Consider the following 20,277-nt stretch of genomic DNA (forward strand, 5'->3'; position numbering starts at 1 on the left):
GTAGGGATAGAGATTTTGAGACTATAGGAATCTAGGATATATCGTGGTTTAATCGGATACAACTAGCGATAAATAGATTCCACGGATTAACCCAAGCGTTATTACGAGTAAGGTGAACTATACCAAAATTATTAACTCTAGACACCTTAATAAGATCGCGAGGCATACTAAAACGACAGTTGTTTTTAGCAGACAACCGTCCACTATACTTGAAGTAGGTAGCTATATAATACTTAGAATAAAGCTACTTAATACGAGCAACACTATTACTATCATAAAATATCTTCTCTATAAATTTCATATCCGACTCTACGGCGCTAGTTAAAGGGGCTACGCGGGAAATAACCGTATTAGGACTATCTAGGTCTAGATTGTGAATGCTATATATAATAACACTTTCTAGGAAATAGATTAATCGGTTTACGAACGCGTTATCTGCTAAGACCCGGTCGCGTAGCTAGGCGAATCTAAGATTACCCCGAACCTAAACCAACGTATAGAGATATAGCATTCCTCTACTATTACTTTTAACGACGCTAAAGTAATTAGAAATGTTACCTAGGACTCCGGTCTTACTAGGCCTACCACCTAGCAGACTATTAAGTACCGCCCTATAGGTATAATAGAAGAACCGTGCGACCGCTACTAGGTTAGCGGTGGCCACGTCTTAACGAATTATTGAAATTTCTTTAGACAGATTATCGGTGGAAAGTTACACTCTAGTAAGAACCAAGACTAGAGGGTTTTAGAGGTCTAAAGGATTGATTGTTATCTAGAAGGTAGGCATCCCTTCTCGGATAAGTAGGCCGCGGATCTTAGCACGTATCTATAGTTTATAAAAAAATGACCTAGGCACTTAAACGCTAATAGTAGTGAGGTTCTTTAATAGCCGTCGTACTAGCGGGTCTTTAGTAACGTGATCGGTAGTAAGCTCCCTAGCCGCATTTTAGAGGCGGGCGATATTAAGAGAGTTTAGATCCCGCGTAATAGATATCCACTAAGTACGTTTGGTAAGAAGACTATTACTAAGGCACGAATTCCGAAGTTAGATAGCGTTATATAATAGGTATATAAAAGTTCGGTGTCGGGCAAATCTATTCACGTTAGCCAATAGTGTTGGACTATGTCGGTCATCCCATTGATGCCTTTGTCTAGTCATCTCATTGATGCCTCCATTTGTTTGCAGACTGAGCCTTTCTTTGTTTGGCAGGGTATAAATCCCCTGCTCTAGATAGATTGAATAGATCATGATTCCTCTTCTCTCTCTCTCTCCCCATAGTTAGCAGCCCCAACAGGTTATGACGCCCTCTTTCTTCCTCTGAACCCTGAATCATCACTTCATTCATCACTTCCATCAAGAATAGCATCTCCAAAGGCTATATCTTGGTTGGAAGCATCACTTTCCATCAAGATCATCAGTTATCTTGACGTTTTTCATCAAGGTGAGCACTACAAAGTGCCGTACCTTCATCTCTTCCACCAAGAATAGCACTGCAAGTGGTATATCTTGTTCTGGAAGCTTCACAGGCCACTAGGAATAGCACCGGAAGTGCTATTTTCTTTGTGGAACCTTCATGTTGGAAGTGCCTTTCATGCACTATCCCGACAACTGAGCACTGATTGCTCCATTTTCAGATCATTTTTTCAAAGATCTATCACGTTGATTGAGATTATCATCCATCTTCAATATGGCTGACGCTCAACAACAACAACAACCACCACCGGTCGATGACGATAACAACGACTGGCACAATGACAGCGAAGCACCCGAGGTAACCAACCAATCTGTTGGCCTGCCTGACATCGGAAGCTTCAACCTCTACAAAATCACCCCGCCTCTCAAAGAAAGAGAGGATCTTGATATGTGGATTGACAAGATCGAGAAGATCTTGGAAGGACACAATCTACACAACTTGATCAATAGTTCGATCCCCTGGCCGATGAAAAGTAACCCCGACGGCCGGAAATGGAAGACTCTATCAAAGCAAGTAAGAAGCTGGTTGTCTAGTAGTATAGATAACGACTTGATGCAGGAAATCAACCGCCGCGGCAATACCATCGAATTCGCCGACGAGCTGTTTGACGAACTGAAGAAGCATATGAAAGGAGAAGGACATAGTGCTTTGAAGAAGGCAACGCTGAAATTCAGATTCATTACCCGCCACCAATTTAACAGCAGCGAGGAATTCATCAATGGATTGAAAACAGCATATAAAAACCTCACCGATCTTCATGCACACATTCCACCATACTTCGCTCTACAAATCATGCTTCAGGAATTGATGAATGTACCGGAATTGAAAAGCTACATTGTCGTCAAGGACAATGAGCTAAATGCCATCAACGAACCGGTCAAGAACATCACCACCATCGACTTCTACCAATATAGCATTGCTATCTTGGACCACATCAAATCGGAAAACGACAACTCACCGGGATTGATATCATCGGCAGTCTCAAACGGCACTCAACAACGTCGACAAGACAATTCCAACGGTTCGAATTCATACATAAATGCCAATTCCAATTTTTCATACTCCCGCCCAACCAATACGCCACCGAAAGGCGTTTCAGCACTTGATCATGTCAACAAATGGAAAGGCCATAAACCAGAAAGGAGTGACAACGGCAATTGCACTTACTGTGGCGGGAAAGGCCATGGAACAACCAGATGCTTCTATCTAGTCCCAGAGATACGAAGGGAGAACTGGACGCCGAGAGCTGGAATCTGGACCTACAAATGGAGAGACAACAATATGTCTCCCTCCTCCACTTCGCCATCCTCTAACGGCAAAACGGAATTCAAGCAAGACAAATCTCAACCAATCCAGGGCCCAGTGACAGATAGGACACGACAAGCCAACCTCTCTGCGCCAGAAAGCAGCACCGGTTTCATCATGACAAGTCTGGAAATCGACTTGTTGCAGGATTTCAACCCTTCCTACATTATGGCAGATGAAAAGAGCCAGGAAGAAGCCCCAATCGACGGAGAAAACCAAGAAACAACCGTTAACACCCAGCTTGAAACGTCAAATGCAATGTCTAAAGAGCGGGAAACAGATGAAAACACCCAGATTGAAGCGTCAAATACTTCAATGGTAGCTATCCAACTATCTGCCACCGCCCCAGGATATCCATGGATTCTGGATACTGGCGCATCTGAACACATTTGCAGCGATCAATCTGCATTTAGCACCCTGGAAGACTATCCCGAAGGTCAGGAATACGAATGGATGACCTCTGGAAATGAGAAAGTCAAGGGTGAATCCCATGGAATTGTCAAATTGAACTTGCACCTTGGAAATGACGACGCCCAAACTGTACAAGCATGCTTCACATTAAGCATCCATTGTGTCTACAAAAGCGGCGGTCAATACAACCTTTTCTCACTTGGAACGGCCGAAAAAGAACTCGGCATTTGGTGGCACAGCAAAACAAAATCCTTACACGACAAGGATGACATTGTTATTGGCTTCACTAAGGATTTCAACCGAGTGCCATTCATTCAACTGGCATCACCAACACTAGCTGCCGGAGCAATTATCTCCGCCGAGCTAGCCCACCGTCGACTTGGACATGCCGGAAGTTACAAAACAAAAGTCAACCAAAACGACCTCGGCTGTGAGATTCAACATGACGATTTTGACTGCGAGGCATGCGGCCTTGGAAAGTCAAAGCGCATTGTGTCAAGAACAAACCAAGCGAGAGCAACCAGAGCGGCATACATGTTTCATGTGGATCTACAACCAGTTAGTCCACCCGGCTTTAATGCGGAAAATGGCAAAAATGACCGGAACCATGCCATGGTTATCACTTGTGATGCCACTCGCTTTCGACTTGCTTTATGCCTTGCCACTAAGGGAGAAGCTTCCCCCGTTCTCCAGAAATTCGCCAATGAGATTTACCAGAGAACTGGTGAATGGACAGTTGAATGGAGAATCGACGGAGGAAGAGAATTCCTAGTATTCGCCACCTGGGCGAGAGATAGTGAGAGAAACATGATCGTTACTATCTCTGTTCCCTATGCCCATGAACAAAATGGCGTTTCCGAATTCACCGGCCATTACTTGCTACAAATAGCAAGGACAATGAAGATTGACGCCGGCGCTCCCCGAGAACTATGGTCAGAAGCTTTGAACACAGCTGCATACATCACCAACCGTCTACGAAAGAAAGCCCCAGACGGAAAGCAACAAGATGCACCAATCATTGCTTGGAGGAAAGGATTGAACATGAGAACGCCAGACAATGCTTCTCTCTCCTTCCTACGAGCATGGTATGCGAAAGCATATGTCCACATTCCAAAGGAAAAGCGAATCCAAAGCCAGAAGATGGAAGCCAGAGCATGGATTGGCCACCTTGTTGGTTACGAAGGTGACAACGGCCATATCTATAGGATCTATGATCCTAAAACCAGGAAAGTTTCTAGACATAGAGACGTTGTTTTCTGGGAGCAAAAGCATGGCATTCCTCACTATGATGACAGAGAGATCGTCATTGGTGGAGAAATCATTGACGGCCCTAACATCCAAGCCTTTGAAACAAGAGCTGGTTCACCAGTTATCACTGCCCAGAAAACGACAAGATCGACTACGCAGCATACTGAAATTCCAGAACCGAGAGTGGTTGAACTTGACGATGACGAACAAGAACTGCATACGCCATATACCACTCCAAGACCCGTTGAAAAAGCCCCAGGCAGTTTCATGCCGACGCCATCACCAAGCACTACAACACCAGCAGAAGGATATGGAACATCGTCTTCTCCTGATCCCTTAGCAATGTCACCAACCCCGCCACCACGTGCGAGAACCAGGACATCAGGACGTCAAACTGCCGGCGTTGCACCACAAAGATACGATGATCTGGAATGGGACAAGCGAGGCAACTTGAGACCACCAAGATCTGGAAACACATCAAGAGATTCACCAGGAAGTGCTATGTCCGCTATTGGAATCGTCCAAGCTGCCATTAGCATTCCACAGGGTTTAAAATCTTGGCAGGTCAAGATCCCAAGGAACCTCACCGAAGCAAAGAAATCACCTGAATGGGAGCTCTGGAAACAAGCGATGGACAACCAGATCATAAAGCTTGATGCCGCCAAAGCTTACCAGTACGTCGAAACACCACCAGTAGGAAGCACTATCTTACCCGGCAAGTGGGTATTCGACAAGAAGAGTGACAAGCAAGACTTTGTGACAGAGCTGAGAGCAAGATGGGTTATCTGTGGCAACAGACAACGTCCAGGATTTGACTTTGACGATACCTACGCTCCTGTTGCAAGGCCTGAGAGTACTCGGTTGTTTCTCTCAATGGTAGCTATTCGACAGCTATACTGGGAACAAATTGACTACACAACCGCCTATCTCAATGCCTTGATCGACGACAGATGCATTTTCATGAGACCACCAACCGGCTATGAGAAGCTAGGTATGGTATGCATGATCCTACAAGCGCTATACGGCCTTCGTCAATCTGCCTGCTTATGGTATGAAACGATCAAGAAGGAATTGCAAAAGCTTGGTTTTGAACAACTGCCAGATGAAAGATGCATCTTCGTCCATAGAGAGAAAGACATATGGCTTTTGCTATATGTGGATGATACTCTGTGTGCTTCTACGTCAAAAGAAAGCATCGAATGGTTCAAACAGACAGTCAGTTTCAAGATCAAAGTCATTGGAGAACCTAGCAGATTTCTTGGAACCAGCATCACCAGATCAAAAGAAGATGGAAAAGAAGACACCATTTTCATTGATCAAGCTGCCTATGTGGAAGATCTCCTACAGACAGCAAGCTTAGGAAGAGTCTCTGCCACCTATCTCCCTATGAAAGCTTCCTACAAAACGCCTTTTTCAGCCCAGGAAGCAACATCGGATGATCAACAAGAAGGCCACCAAGAAAATGAAGACGATGCCATTTCACAGAGCGAGAAAGCAGCATTCGGAGAAGACGTTGGCAAGGTGGGCTGGTTGACAATGAGGACTAGACCAGACATTGCTTTCTCTGTCAATCGACTACAGAGAAGGACTGCCAATCCAAGAAAGGAAGATCTTAATGCTCTCTCCCAGCTTCTACGCTACTTGAAAGGAGCACCCAACTATGGAATTCAGCTCGCAAAGGATCCTAGCCAAAGCCTAGTTGGCTTCGTCGACTCTTCGTACAACGACTGCGAAGATGGAAAGTCAACCGAAGCCTATATCTTCTACTACGCAGGCGCACCAATTTCATGGTGCTCACGGAAACAAGACGTCGTCGCCACAGGAAGCACCATCGCCGAATACGTCGCTCTCGATGGTGCAGTACGGGAAGCACTCTATCTCGTCAAGATTCTACAGCAGCTGAATCTAGAAAATACGACAATCCAGGTGCCGATTTGCACTGACAGCGACAACGCCGTTTCAATCCTGAAGAAGGACGCATTCAACAAGGGCACCAAATGGCTGGATGTCAAATACCAATTCGTCAAGCATGCGATGAAGCAAGGATTGATCGAGATACGACTCATCGACACCAAGGAAAACCCTGCAGATACATTGACAAAAGCACTGTCAAAGGTTGATTTCGAAAGGATGAGAGATTACTTGGTGAAGAAGGTTTGAAGAAACCTACAAATTGAAGGTTACAAATTGACGAAATTGACGGAATACGATACTTTGAAAACTGCATTTTATTTGACGATTTTACTATGCAAACCAGAATGTTTTTTGACTTGATGCTCAGTCTGGGGGGCTGTGTTGGACTATGTCGGTCATCCCATTGATGCCTTTGTCTAGTCATCTCATTGATGCCTCCATTTGTTTGCAGACTGAGCCTTTCTTTGTTTGGCAGGGTATAAATCCCCTGCTCTAGATAGATTGAATAGATCATGATTCCTCTTCTCTCTCTCTCTCCCCATAGTTAGCAGCCCCAACAAATAGTTTATTTAAAAAAGAGACGTTCGGACCTTCGACTATAGTAGCGTAACGCCTAGTCAGTAAAAGTAGTAAGTGATACGGGTATACTACGTTAAGCCAGATATCCTCCAATGCTAGTCGGAAACAACGTAGGGAAAGTAGATATGAAATAATGAGGATCTTACTATTAATCGAGAAGGCCGGCCTAGCCGCGGATACTATAATTAATTACAGGGTCATAGTAGGAAGGCGGGGACGTATCTAGCATTACCACACGGCGAGGGGATATAGTCTAGGGGTGTGGGTTAAGCGGTTGATTATTAACAAGGGCATACATTACGTTAAGTAGACGAAAGTCAGGATTCTAACGCTCTCCATTTATATTAGTGGTAACAGAACCTATTACTAGAGGAAGATTCCTGGTTGAAAGATCAGGGCTATCTTCTATAGCTTGCCAGTTATTTTCATAATTATATTCTTATAAATCGACGGTATACCCGGCCCGTTCACTAAAATCGACTTCTCCTAGTATAACTTGTTCCTATAGGTCCGAGGGTATAAAATCATCGGGCCAATTATTTATCACTAAATGATCAATCGTCATATCTTAGTATAAAACGTTATATTACACGAGGTATTATAGAGTAGTGAGCACTTTATACTTATATATAACTAAAAATAGCTTTAAGTCCGTATCTATTAGAGGTCGGCTTCCTAGCCAAAGAACCTTAATTAGCTCGGTGAACTATAGTCCGGGGCTTAGTAGTATCTAAAGGAGCGGACCTAGGTTTTAGGGTATAATAATAAAATGGCTATATAACGTATAGTAGCTGGTTAGGGTAGACCGATGGCCCGGACGAAGCTTTAAAACGACTCCAATAGGATGGGATTTAGCAATCAAACATTCTTCCGTTAAGGTAAGGCCATTAAGGGCAATAGGATAGTGCTAATAAAGTGAAACGTTCATATGGTTTATAGCGGCAAATTTAGGTATAGACTAGCGAATAAGAGCACTATAGCATTAGTAGTAAAATGCCTAGCTACCATTAACCCATCCGTAGTTATCGAGATAGCCTAACATAGGTTATAGGAACGGATCTATAGGAAGAAGCTAATATATATCTTCAGATAGTATAAGCCTACTATAAGAAGAACAAATTCCTTTATGACTCGATACCGATATATGACTTTCGTAACGGGCAACGGAAGCTCTAATATCGGCTAGAGAAATGACCGGTAGAAATTGATTTAAGGACTATACGTGGCTTTTATATTCCCGCTACAAAAAGTCTATAGAGGAGGGGAGAATGGATTAGACTTAGCTATTATCGGGGCTACGCTACGAAGTACGTAGCGTAAGGGTCGCCGATAGTGTACGATTAGAAGGTGGTCTTCTTAGGTATTATTCTGCTCGATACGTAATCTTTCGTTTACAAGGACTTAGGGGTTGAAATAAGTTAGCGAGCGGGTTAAAAGACGCGGCCGTGACCTACGAAAAGTCTATAGCCGGTTATATAACGTTACCCGTCGTAGATCTGTAGGTAAAGTAACTCCGCACGCTACTAATAGTAGGGAATGTGTTGCCGTATTGCTAACAATAACGCATCTTAGGCGGTGGTTAAGTACGACTAGGTCTATAGCGCGAAGGTTGACAGCATATATCGTAACGAGCAATAGTTATATTAGACCGAATAGGAGCTCCACATTCTATACACACGCGAATCTCGATAGTCGTAGAGGAGCGCGCCAAGCGATAGGCAGAGCAGCGGGCGGGTCGAAAATTTGTTAACATACCGATCGGATAGTTGCAATCTCGATAAGTCCTAGATCGCAGCATATTGTGATATTAAGGGCGGGCGAAGCTATAGATATAAGAAAATGCAAAGAAACAGCTTTAAGGATATAAGCCAAGAAAGGTAGTGTAGAGCGTAACGATGTTGAAGGACAATTACAGGTTGTTTAGAAGCAAAACATATCCAGGGCAATCATAGGACGTTTATAAAGACAGAATCCTAGTTCGAACAGAATAGGAGGAGTTGGCAAGTAAAAGGCAAATTAGAGCAGGACGTAGGAATAAGAGAGGATGTAGGGCCGGGAAGAGCCCAATGAAAACAGACATATCCAAAAATACGATGCAGAAGAAGCTACCGAGACAATATTTCAAACGCGCTATAGCAGAAGCAGTTAGTACACAACGAATGAGGAAGGGACGTGGCAAAAAGCTTCGTATATAGAATATATAGAAAAAGCAACCTTTCTTTGCGGACGCACCCGCGGCCGTGTTTACTATAACCCCTTTCTCTCACTACGTTCGTTTCAGGGCATTGTCACGTGATAGCTTAATCCGTAAATTATATGAAATAGCCATACACTCGATACCCATAACCTCGATTTCCATCATCGCCTGCTTCCGTAAGCACTTGTATCATCAGCACCCTGACGCCGACCGTCTGCAACATGGCGCGAACACTCTCTCCATCGGGGCGTGATATAATCTGTGATGACCAAATTACTGACTACGTCTTGCATTGCCGAAGCCGCTGAACGTGCAAGAATCTTCCCGTAGTCTTTTTCCATCCGCCTCGTAACACCGCTCCAATGTGGTTGGCGCTCGCAGGGATTCTGAACAACGGACTAATGCGTAAGCGATCACATCTCGAGCCCCATAAATCTTGGGGTGGGAGTCTTACCCCTCCTCTACTATCGACTATCCTAGTGCTATCTAAAACACCCCTTTTTTCCAGAATACTCAGACCATCGCATATTTTTGTTGTTATATCCTCTCAATATGGCAGAAGTCATCGGCACTATCTCTGCTGTTATTGCCCTCGTGGAGACCTCGATCAAAATCTACGACAGTGCACAGAAGGACATCAAATTATCTGAGACATTCAAAGTGGTTCGACGACGGCTCCCCGTTATTCTCCACATCCTCGCGACATGCAAAGGCAATCTCGAACCGAGAAAAGATTCAATACCCGAAGACGTGGGTGAAGCCTTGGAGCAGATCCTTGACGCATGTGAGGCAAAGGCTTCGAATTTAAGAGGGATCTTCGAGAAGATCGTACCCGGTGAAAATGACACAAGGGAAAAGCGATATTTGAAAGTCCTTCACAGACTCGGCAAAGGGAACAAAGTCGAAGAGCTCATGCTTGGTCTCACTAAAGACGTCCAACTCATTGTGAATCATGATGCGGTGAAGTCTGCCAATCAACAGCAAAACGCTAGGCTTGAAGATACTATCAATGAGATAAAGTCTGTCAGCTCAGTACCGGACGAAGAGGATTCCACAATGAGTTTCAGCAGCGGAGGCGGGCCACAGACAAACAATATCAATCGCGGAAGTGGGCAGCAAATCAACAATAATGGGTCCGTTGGAACGCAGAACTTCGGTAAGGGATAGGATTGGTAGAATGTTCTCTTCATATTTCACCCAGACCAGAGGATGAACAAAGCCCTCGGGCGATATTGTTTTCCATCTCTCGGCGAGCCTTCCCTTATTGCTAGTTACTATCTCCAAACTGTCTCCAATACACACCCTACCTGTGCCTATGGGATATCCCAGCTTCCCTTATTGAACAAATTTACGTCCGATATTTGTAAAAAGCCCCTGCTAACTTTTATCTGCAGTCACTCATAGACAGAAAGACGACTTTAGCTTTCATAAGCCGGCAGGTGTCTGTCTCAGCGAAGCGCCCTATATCGCTCCAGGACTCTTCGTCGGTCGGGGCTCCGAGCTTGATCAAATCGCAGAACTTTTGCACCCAGTTCAAGGCGTTCAAAAACAACAGCGTCTTATTCTTGGAGGAATGGGTGGTATCGGCAAGACCCGACTTGCTATCGCTTATGCAGAGTCGCGATCTGGATATTATAGCTCGGTATTTTGGCTAAATGCAGCGTCCGAGGCTGCACTGAAAGATAGTTTTCGATCAATCGCCACCCTTATCTTCGACATTCAAGACCCTCAACTCTTAGAGAGTAAAGATATTATTGGACGTGTACATCAGTGGCTCTCTAATTCTGATAATACCAGGTGGCTATTGCTTTTTGATAACTACGACGACCCCGACCAGTTTGAGATCAACGGTTATTACCCACATACAAGATGTCACCGGGCTGTTATTGTTACCACTAGGTGGCCAGACCGCGTTGGTGGAAACATTTTACATGTAAAGCCATTGCAGAATATCAAGGATAGCCTGGCGGTCTTACAAACACGATCAAAAAGAGAGAATGTTCAATCAGGTATGGTACCTAGATATACATCTAGAATCAACTAATAACGCTATTAGATCTTCACGCAAAACGCCTTGCAGAGCGACTTGCAGGCCTTCCTCTTGCTTTGGCCACTGCTGGGACATATCTTCAGCGAAGTACTATTAGCTTTGAACGCTACTTACAAGAATACGAGAGACGCTGGAATATTGATTCCCGTAGCCCCACTAGGCTCCAAGAGTATCGCGAACGTACTCTTTACACGACCTGGGATCTGTCATACGCTCGCCTCGAAACCGAGGACTCTGACGCGGCACAACTACTCAAAGTGTTAGCCTACTTCGGTAACCAGAGCCTTTGGCACGAGCTTTTCAACGACGGACTTACCAAAGAATCTCCCGAGTGGCTTCGTGCACTAGTTGCAGACGACGTGTCCTTCCAGGGAGTAATGGGAATCTTGACTGAATACTACTTTCTAGAAGTTCATTTGGCATCAGAATCGTGGAGCATGCATAACTGTGTGCATGACTGGACATTGGCCGCACTCAACAAGAACGTTGATATCAGGTATTACTGGTATGCTTTCGATTGCGTTCATGCGACTATCAATGGGGTCAATATAGATTCTCTTGGTCATATCACTTTTTCCCGCTCGGCTAGTCATGCAATACAACTAGTGCACCAGCGTTTCCTCGAAAACGATATGATCTATCATCCTGCACCTGATAAACTCGATCAGGTATTACGTGTTTCACAGTTGCTTCAAGGCCAAATCCAGCTTGCGGCTGCCGAGCAGATGTACATACGGGCGCTAACTGGGTACGAGAAATCGCTGGGACCGGACCATACTTCAACCCTTGTCACTATTCACAATCTTGGGAACCTATATTGTGATCAAGGCAAGCTGGATATAGCGGTGCAAATGTATATGCGGGCGCTAGCTAGGAGAGAGAAGGCGCTAGGACCGGACCACATGTCAACGCTTATCACTATCAATAATCTCGGCACCTTATATAGTGAATAAGGCAAACTGGATGAGGCGGAGCAGATGTATATGCGGGCGCTAGCTAGGAGCGAGGAGGCGCTAGGACCGGACCACACCCTCACCCTTAGCACCGTTTATAACCTCGGGATCCTATATCGTGATCATGGCAAGCTGGATATGGCGGTGCAGATGTGTATGCGGGCGCTAGCTGGGAGAGAGAAGGCGCTAGGATCGGACCACATATCAACGCTCGATACTGTTCTTAATCTCGGGACCGTATATAATCATCAAGGCAAACTGGATGAGGCGGAGCAGACGTTAATGCGCGCGCTAGCTGGGTATAAGAATATGCTAGGACAGGACCACACTTCAACCCTTAGCACTGTTCACAATCTTGGGAGCCTATATTGTGATCAAGGCAAGCTAGAAATGGCGGAGCGGATGTATATGCGGGCGCTAGCTAGGAGAGAGAAGGCGCTAGGACCGGACCACATGTCAACCCTTAGCACTGTTCACAATCTTGGGAACCTATATTGTGATCAAGGTAAGCTAGAAATGGCGGAGCGGATGTATATACGGGCGCTAGCTAGGAGAGAGAAGGCGCTAGGACCGGACCACACTTCAACCCTTAGCACTATTCACAATCTTGGGAACCTATATTGTGATCAAGGCAAGCTAGAAATGGCGGAGCGGATATATATACGGGCGCTAGCTGGGAGAGAGAAGGCGCTAGGACCGGACCACACCCTCACCCTTAGCACCGTTTATAACCTCGGGATCCTATATCGTGATCAAGGCAAGCTGGATATGGCGGTGCAAATGTGGATGCGGGCGCTAGCTGGGAAAGAGAAAGCGCTGGGACCTAGCCACGCTTTAATCCTTCGCACTTTTCACAATCTCGGGGCATTACACAGTGCACAAGGCGAACTGGAAAAGGCGGAGCAGATGTTCATGCGAGCGTTGGCTGGGAGGGAGGAAGCGCTAGGACCGGAGCACACTTTAACCGTCGACACTGCGAAATGTCTCGGGAACCTGTATCTTCGCCAATGCAGGTTGAGTAAGGCGATGGCAATGCTTTGGAGGACAGGAGCTTGGAAATAGGATACGAATTTTGTACTATAGGCAATCTGCATAGGAACAATTATTTCTTACTTCACACAGCTTGTGCTATCATTTTCAATCTGGGTTGTTTGCTGGATCAACGTTCTAGAACCCCTAGAAACCTTACAGGTCTAATACCGGAGCTACTTCTAAAAAGATGTTGTTTACGACTGTACTAGAATACTGCCAAGAAAGGGGCTCAGGGGCACAGTAACCGTAGTAAGAATAGCGCTTTTCGAAAGAGGGTTCGAGAAAGTATCTCTGTGAATAACGGTGAAACTAATTTCGATCCATCCTGTATAATAAATCTGATCTACAAGAAATAGACAACAAAATCTTTACCCTGCCGAACCTGAAAAACTCTCCGCATCTCCATCATCATTATACCGGAACCGATCCGCCCACGCAAACACATCCTCATATTTGCGACACTGGTGAATGCTGCCAATCCCATCTACCCCATCCCCCGGTCTCATCCCATCAAACCGTGACCGGAAGGGCTCCAGGTTTGAATCTGCCGCACACATAATCGACTGACGCAGATAGTCAAAGCAATGCACCGTGTGGCCTGGTGGTTTCTTGATTTGGCCCTGTAGGGCCTGGGAATACTCTTCGAAGATGAGATACTAGTGGAAAATATCGGTGAGTTCAAGTCTTATTTCACGTAGAATAGAATAGTAATGACGCACGAGGCAGTGAAGTTGATGGAAAACAGCTACGCAGAACCGGCCTGATTCATCGGTGTTGACACTTTGAATAAAATCAGGGATAGCGCCCAACTCTTTCACCTTTTTCATTTGAATATATCCCATTCCTCCTGATGTGAGGAGATTAAATTAGCAGGTGGATTCATAGTATAAACCGTAGCATACATACTTGGAAATAAATCCATCCACATGTCCCTGCTTTGATTTCCGTGAAAGATAGTGTAGAAAGGGTCAGGATTATAGGATTTCAAAACCGAACCAACTGCTCAGGCACAGACACACATTAACATACGGCTTGTAACGAGCAGAATAGGGAAACTCACGCGGTGGAGTCTTCAACCCCGGGAGCATTGTCGAGGTGTAACCATGCTCAGCCAGCGAAGACTGCGAGAAAAGAATAAAATAAAACACAAGAGCTATGATTGTTGAAACCGTAAAGCTTAGTAGCGCCACCAAAGGTATCAAACGCCTCCATAGCCACCGTTGTTTGCTTCGTTTCTCTTCTGTCTGAAGAAGAGGTTCATTTGAACAAACATCCTCCTCCATCATGGGTATTGAACAGAGCCAAATAGGTGTATTATCTTGAATAGAAAAGAGGAGAGACGAGAGTGCCGGTTGATCACAGATCGTAGCCCAGGGCTCTTTCTAATTACCCCTCTTTTTTTTTTTCTTATGCCTTGATGAACCGACAATTCTGTAAATTCGTGATTTTTAATCAAAATGCCACCAACATAGCTGCATATGCACATGCACATGCATTTTCAGATCATACGGAGTCCGAAGTGTTGTTATTTTCCCTATTTATAAATTGATCAGACGGCTGGCCGGTGGACCCTGCATTAGCTGCCTTGTAAGATAATTCATATCCGAACTGAAATACGTACCGAAGAGTATTTTTGTATTGCAAAAAAAACATCAATACCGACTGGCAGTTTGATTGAAGGTTCACGTGAGGAGAGGATTAAGGCAGGCAAGTGGTAGTAGTCATGGACCGATGACCTCTATCATCATCGCTTACGATGTGAAAATGGTCTAATTTCTGGCGGAGCCAAGTCATTGTGTTGCATTGGAGGGTATGCTATGTAGGAAACCTTTGCGCATGGGAAGGGCTCTAGATTGCAATACAAAGAAATATAGAAAAGGCGCAGTCACGAAAATTCCAGACACAGATAGAAAACTCATCCTCCTATGAATAAGTAGAACCACTCAAACCCACCGCAGATACAATAGTCTTCTCTCTGTCATGCACCCTCATAACCTGTTCACAATGCATAACATGACCATACGCTGCCTGGATGTTCATCTTGCCAAACAAAAATCCAGGCCTCAATTGTTTCCGCCAGCGATAGGTACAATGAGCAACATGCCAGTCCCAGTTTGTAAAGAATGGTAATCCTCGATCTGGCAGCAGGGACAGCTCCTCGACACCAAGTTCTCGAGTCCTGTTCTCGTCTGCCCAATAGGGCCATCGCCCGTTTGGTCCGGGCCCCATGCGATCAAACTCGGCACTAAGCTCGTCATCTCGACAGGCTACAGGTAGCCATGCAGCGGACATGGTATCGTACTTGCAGCCTTTACTTATTGCTTCAGCGGTAGAGCTTCCGCATTCGCAGTTGATGGGTTGATGCGATTGAATCAACGAGACTGTCTGGATGAGAAGACTTATGACGCCGTACAGGGCGAGTGAGATGTAGAGAACTGTTTTGAAGCGATGGAAGTATACTCTCCATGCCTGGCGTCGGGGAGGGGATTGTTCGATATCAGAGCCGTCCCACGGGAGTAGGTTCTCGCTTGAATCGTCGACGTTATCGTTTAGACTGAATATCTGTCAATGATGGGACATGGAGGAACACATTCAGCAATAGTGTTGGTACCTTTCTTCTTTATACTGAACGCTCATCTTGATACCCTATTCCAAGGCCGTGAAAAATATAAATGGAAAGAGGCAAAATATGTGATTGCAGCCGTCCAATGTTCGGATCACAGTACGAAAGGCCTTTTAAGCTGAAAATGAGTTGGTACAGAAGATCAGGTGAGATAGGATGAAAGATAAGATGAAAGGAAGGGGGAGGAGAGGGGAAATATGGAAAAAAAAACTGACACCAGGGGGAACTCTACCTGCATATTACCGTACCCTATAGTTACGTATGCATTTGTGTGCTATGGTTAGACTTGATAGATATTTTTTTGTCTATAACCTTGGAAGGAGGTTGTGTATTGCAAATACGAACTGCTTATGTAGGTAGTGTATACATATTCTTTTCTATTCACATGAATTGGTTACATTTAGTACAGATTTACGATCTATTAGCTAGAGAATGTTGATACTAGTTTTTATAAACGGTTTGTATTAATCCATTTTATCCGCATTGAGCCCGGCTGAAGACCGCGTATTGATCATCTGGAGAGGCAAACCGCTCTGAAAAGCAACATAACAGTGGTCAATATGGTCACCTCCGTCAAAACTCTTCTCAAGCATCATCTTTCCAGACTTTCGCGCTCGTGATTCCTTCTTCCAGTAAAAAAGACAATGTACAAGGTGCCATTCGTGAGTCGTCCAGAAAGTTGCCTCATCGCCTTCCATCTCAGCGAGTCGCGATACCTCCTCGACAGTCATAGTTCTATTGCCGCTCTGGTCCACATAGTACGTCCACTCCCCATCAGTACCGGGACCAGCATGATTGAATTCGTCAATGAGTTCGTCATCGCGGCATATGGGAGGAAGCCAAGAGGTTGCCATGGGATCATATTTACAACCATTCGCCAAAGCCTCCTGGACGGAATTCCCACAATTGCAATCCTGCTGTTTGAACCAGCGAGAAAAGGAAAATATAGAGAAAGGCACGGCTCCTAACACAAGAAAAGCAAGTGTGAATATGCGGATAGTCGTTGTTTTTCTCCTCGAGTAGGAGGTGTCGCTGGTTTCGTCTGGTGTCTCAGACAGAATCCGGTAATCTGTTTCAGCCTGTTTTAGTCTGCTTTGGGCGCTTATTTGATGAGTTTTCGATAATAGAGAGGTAGGCATACTTCGAGACGTGAAGAACTTCCAAATCATCAGGATATATTTTTGACGATTTCTATTCTGCGGTAGAAGTTGATTATGTCCTGAGAACCGACCAAAAATCATGAGAGAATAGTTCTTATAGCCCCAAAGGACAAAACTCAGTACGGGATTGCTTTGGAAAGTACGTGCAAACTACCGGATGTGTATGCAGTTGTAATATGTAGGCAGAAAATACTAGTCACCCCTATGATACGGTATGGAGCGCTAGCTACCCGTGGAAGGCTTGCATGTGACAAGGATATAGAATAAACTGTATCAGTCCTACTTAGGTAATACGGTGGATTCGTGATCTTCTTCCTAGTTTATTAGGCATCTAATGAGGCTAGTTCGAGAAGATCACCAAAAAAGAAGGGGTAGGCCACTTCCCTGATATGATGAGAATGTAACCTCATATGCATTCCTGGCATCCATGTCAAGCACATCATCCTGCTGACATATTTCGCAAAATGTTGATCTATCAGCAGTCATCGACTACCTAGGTAGATCTCAGCGAAGCGGTTTTGTGTGATGTAAATGCTGCTAAGTTGATGGTAGGGGGAATACTGTATGTTGATTTTTCCAAGCCCCAGTGATATTGAATACTGCTACAGTTCCGGTTGAAAAATTTCATAGTGTTTAGAGCATTAAACGGGGTTGGAATAAGCATTTTGCAAAGTATAATCTAGCCAATAGTGAATCATCCACATGACACTTGATAGTCTTGCTGATGTCTTGATGTAGGGTTATCAACACTACTAGGAATTGGACAGGGTCATGCAGGCCAGGCTCATAGATATTGTCAATTAATACAAGCAAAGCAAAGCTGTTTGGAGTTCCCCTCCACTTTTCTGAAACCCCCATCCTGAATCTTTCCGCCCTTCAGCCAATCAACCTCGCCCCGGAATGACAGACAAACTGAGTTTGCAGATATAGAACCACCATCGAAAGTCTTCCCTCCGAGAATAACATCATCCACTCGTCGTAGTTCCTCGTACATGAAAAAGGCCAAGTAGTAAGTGTCGATGTTCGTAATTGTCAATATCATGCGCAGCTGTAGATGGCACGTTTGTCGAGGTTCTCGCCCTCTTCGCCCTCCAGCTTGATGCATGGATAGATATTGGTGCGTTTCTCATAGTCACCACTCGTTAGACTGGCGTCGTGGGAGCTCTCGCTGAGAATTGGAGCAGCAGTGGCAAAGGCCACAAACATAGCAAAGGCAAAGAAACGCATGATGGCCAGGTGGTTTATCTTCAACGGGGAAGTGTTTTGAGACAAGATGTTGGTATGGATCGGGATGATGGAGTGAGAAAACGAGTATCGCAGTTTATCTTGGATGGCTGATAGTAGTTCTATATGATTCTGGGACTGACAGAGACTATTATATATGTTTGATCAAACTCCAGGGCTCTCCAGGATGCTGAGTCATAGAACCTGAATCGTATTTCATGATCGTCTACTGTCTACCTAGGAAATAGCCAAGTGCAGTCCTACCTCGTACTATTGAGGAATTTTTGCCATTGGACAACGTCCATAATCGCACTCGAAATAGCGAATGTTGATCTTTCTGTACACAGGAAGGTAGTATCATGCAAGGTAAGCATGACTAGGTAGTGCATTAGGGCATGCATTGAACGGAACCAGGTAGAATAGAACACATATCCCTGAATGAAAGGATTCGCCGAGTAGATCCCATGCAGGGGTAGGTAACGAAAATATGCGGTCTGCAAGATTGTACAACACATCTAAATTGGAGAAATTCAATGGCTAATGACCAGGCAGGCAAAGATCCCATACCCCTCAGCTCAATCCCCCTCCCTTTCCCCTACCCTCTGGAACATTCGGATGGGATATCACGTCTAGTGCGTCACCGTGCATGAGATTGTTCTGCGGTGGAAATTGCAGAGGTTAGTCAGGTAACAATCACCTGCGCCTTCCGGTTCTTGGCTGACTACTCTCGCTTGAACTTATATTTAATACGTGACATAAAGCTCTGGCGGGATTTGCAACCTTTCTGCACCCTACCTAGGTACACCATACGTCCAATTACTTCCATCATGTTCGAGAGAGATGGTCCCTCATATTCCAGGGTAGAGGTAGAAAACAAGGATTCGTTAGACGAATACTCTGGCTCTACCGATGGACTGCTAAATGAAAGCCGTACTGTGTCACTTCGAGAACGCTGGCTTCGGGGAGGCAAAAGTACCAAGGTGGCTTTAGCTCTTGCACTCTCTGGCCTCATCGGAACTCATATACTAGCCTTACTCCTGGGCCTAAAGCTGCAGCCAGGCGTGGATGATCTTTGTCTTCACCACAATTCAGCTTACTGTGAGTATTTGGAAATCTAGCTATACACTGTTGTAGGCGCTGATTTATACTGTCAACAGCACCGGTTCTGAAAGAAATAAACACCGAGTTACATCTTGTTCAATTCAACGGAACCCTAGGGCATCCCTCTGAGTTTACGGGTGATCCAAGTCCCAAATTGGATGCTGTGTGGGACAAGTGGGCGTACGGTAGGATACTGCTAAAGATCGTATTCAACTCAGCACATATCTGATAGCTAACGTTTATTGTCCCAGTCAAATATGCAAGTATTCCACCGGAAGAATTCCTAAAGCTTCCCGGCGCAGACCCGGAAGCTGCGCGGCTCACTCCTGAGTACGGAGGAGGATATATTGGTTTCTTGGAGGTCAGCCACCAACTACATGTGAGTGACCTCTTCAGTCTCGTCATGAATAATATGCAGAATACTAATTCCCTCGGCCAACAGTGCCTAAATATGATGCGTCAGGCTATGAACCAAGATTACTATAACAACCCCGATTTCCCCGAACAGCAAGCCCCAGTTTTCACTGATAGGCCATTTACTATCAAAATGCATCTACGTAAGTTATCTCACAAAGCCCATGGAGAGTTACGCAGCTGATTTAAATCAACAGAGCATTGCGTTGAGATTTTGCGCCAGAATATCATGTGCAATGCTGACGTTGGAATTATTCCTCATGAATGGGTTACCCAAACTCCAGACCCATTTGCCAACTTCAATACCTGGCACAAGTGTCGCGATCTCAGGAGCGTGGAGAATTGGATTCATGAGCATGAGATTCCTACTACGCCCGATGGGAGTGACTTGCCAATTCCTCTGGATTCGAAAATTTTTACCGCACTGCCGTAAGAAAGACATATACATGTTGGTCGGTTCGAGGCAAGGCAGTTAGTTTCTTTGATTAATTTTTTTTTTTGTTTACACGAACTATCTCGAATAGAACGATATATCTTTTTAAGGTTCCATTGACTTTCGAATATCATGTTCTGCTGGTATTGCTGCATCTG

The 20,277-nt window shown here is 45.0% G+C and overlaps 6 protein-coding genes across 6 annotated transcripts; 2 read left to right on the plus strand and 4 right to left on the minus strand.

Moving 5' to 3' along the window:
• Positions 1-31: 31 nt before the first annotated feature.
• Positions 32-511, minus strand: N7471_002435 (uncharacterized protein; the record flags this gene model as incomplete). Its single annotated transcript, XM_057275155.1, has 3 exons — positions 32-222; positions 256-457; positions 491-511. 3 exons carry the CDS (start codon positions 509-511, stop codon positions 32-34), a joined length of 414 nt encoding a protein of 137 aa, XP_057139793.1.
• Positions 512-9,681: 9,170 nt separating this feature from the next.
• N7471_002436 (uncharacterized protein) lies at positions 9,682-13,194 on the plus strand (the record flags this gene model as incomplete). Its single annotated transcript, XM_057275156.1, has 4 exons — positions 9,682-10,285; positions 10,524-11,138; positions 11,186-12,124; positions 12,176-13,194. 4 exons carry the CDS (start codon positions 9,682-9,684, stop codon positions 13,192-13,194), a joined length of 3,177 nt encoding a protein of 1,058 aa, XP_057139794.1.
• A 1,893-nt stretch (positions 13,195-15,087) lies between these two features.
• Positions 15,088-15,801, minus strand: N7471_002437 (uncharacterized protein; the record flags this gene model as incomplete). The annotated part of the gene is made up of 2 exons (XM_057275157.1): positions 15,088-15,718; positions 15,776-15,801. The coding sequence occupies 2 exons, from the start codon at positions 15,799-15,801 to the stop codon at positions 15,088-15,090; spliced, it is 657 nt and encodes a 218-aa protein (XP_057139795.1).
• A 450-nt stretch (positions 15,802-16,251) lies between these two features.
• On the minus strand, positions 16,252-16,641 carry N7471_002438 (uncharacterized protein; the record flags this gene model as incomplete). The annotated part of the gene is made up of 1 exon (XM_057275158.1): positions 16,252-16,641. The coding sequence occupies one exon, from the start codon at positions 16,639-16,641 to the stop codon at positions 16,252-16,254; it is 390 nt and encodes a 129-aa protein (XP_057139796.1).
• Positions 16,642-17,985: 1,344 nt separating this feature from the next.
• N7471_002439 (uncharacterized protein) lies at positions 17,986-18,174 on the minus strand (the record flags this gene model as incomplete). Its single annotated transcript, XM_057275159.1, has 1 exon — positions 17,986-18,174. One exon carries the CDS (start codon positions 18,172-18,174, stop codon positions 17,986-17,988), a length of 189 nt encoding a protein of 62 aa, XP_057139797.1.
• Positions 18,175-18,907: 733 nt separating this feature from the next.
• N7471_002440 (oxidase ustYa family protein) lies at positions 18,908-20,175 on the plus strand. The gene is made up of 5 exons (XM_057275160.1): positions 18,908-19,269; positions 19,329-19,457; positions 19,524-19,651; positions 19,715-19,829; positions 19,884-20,175. The coding sequence occupies exons 1-5, from the start codon at positions 18,999-19,001 to the stop codon at positions 20,117-20,119; spliced, it is 879 nt and encodes a 292-aa protein (XP_057139798.1). The 5' UTR covers positions 18,908-18,998; the 3' UTR covers positions 20,120-20,175.
• The last annotated feature ends 102 nt before the right edge of the window (positions 20,176-20,277 follow it).

Source organism: Penicillium samsonianum, assembly GCF_028829775.1.
Source record: "Penicillium samsonianum strain IBT 33392 chromosome Unknown utg000002l_segment0_segment0, whole genome shotgun sequence".
Taxonomy (NCBI): domain Eukaryota; kingdom Fungi; phylum Ascomycota; class Eurotiomycetes; order Eurotiales; family Aspergillaceae; genus Penicillium; species Penicillium samsonianum.

Coding starts and splice junctions, on each gene's coding strand:
- N7471_002440 (XM_057275160.1), top strand. CDS start 18,999: ATGTTCGAGAGAGATGGTCCCTCATATTCCAGGGTAGAGGTAGAAAAC. Junction 19,270..19,328: donor TCACCACAATTCAGCTTACT/GTGAGTATTTGG, acceptor TACTGTCAACAG/CACCGGTTCTGAAAGAAATA. Junction 19,458..19,523: donor GTGGGACAAGTGGGCGTACG/GTAGGATACTGC, acceptor TTATTGTCCCAG/TCAAATATGCAAGTATTCCA.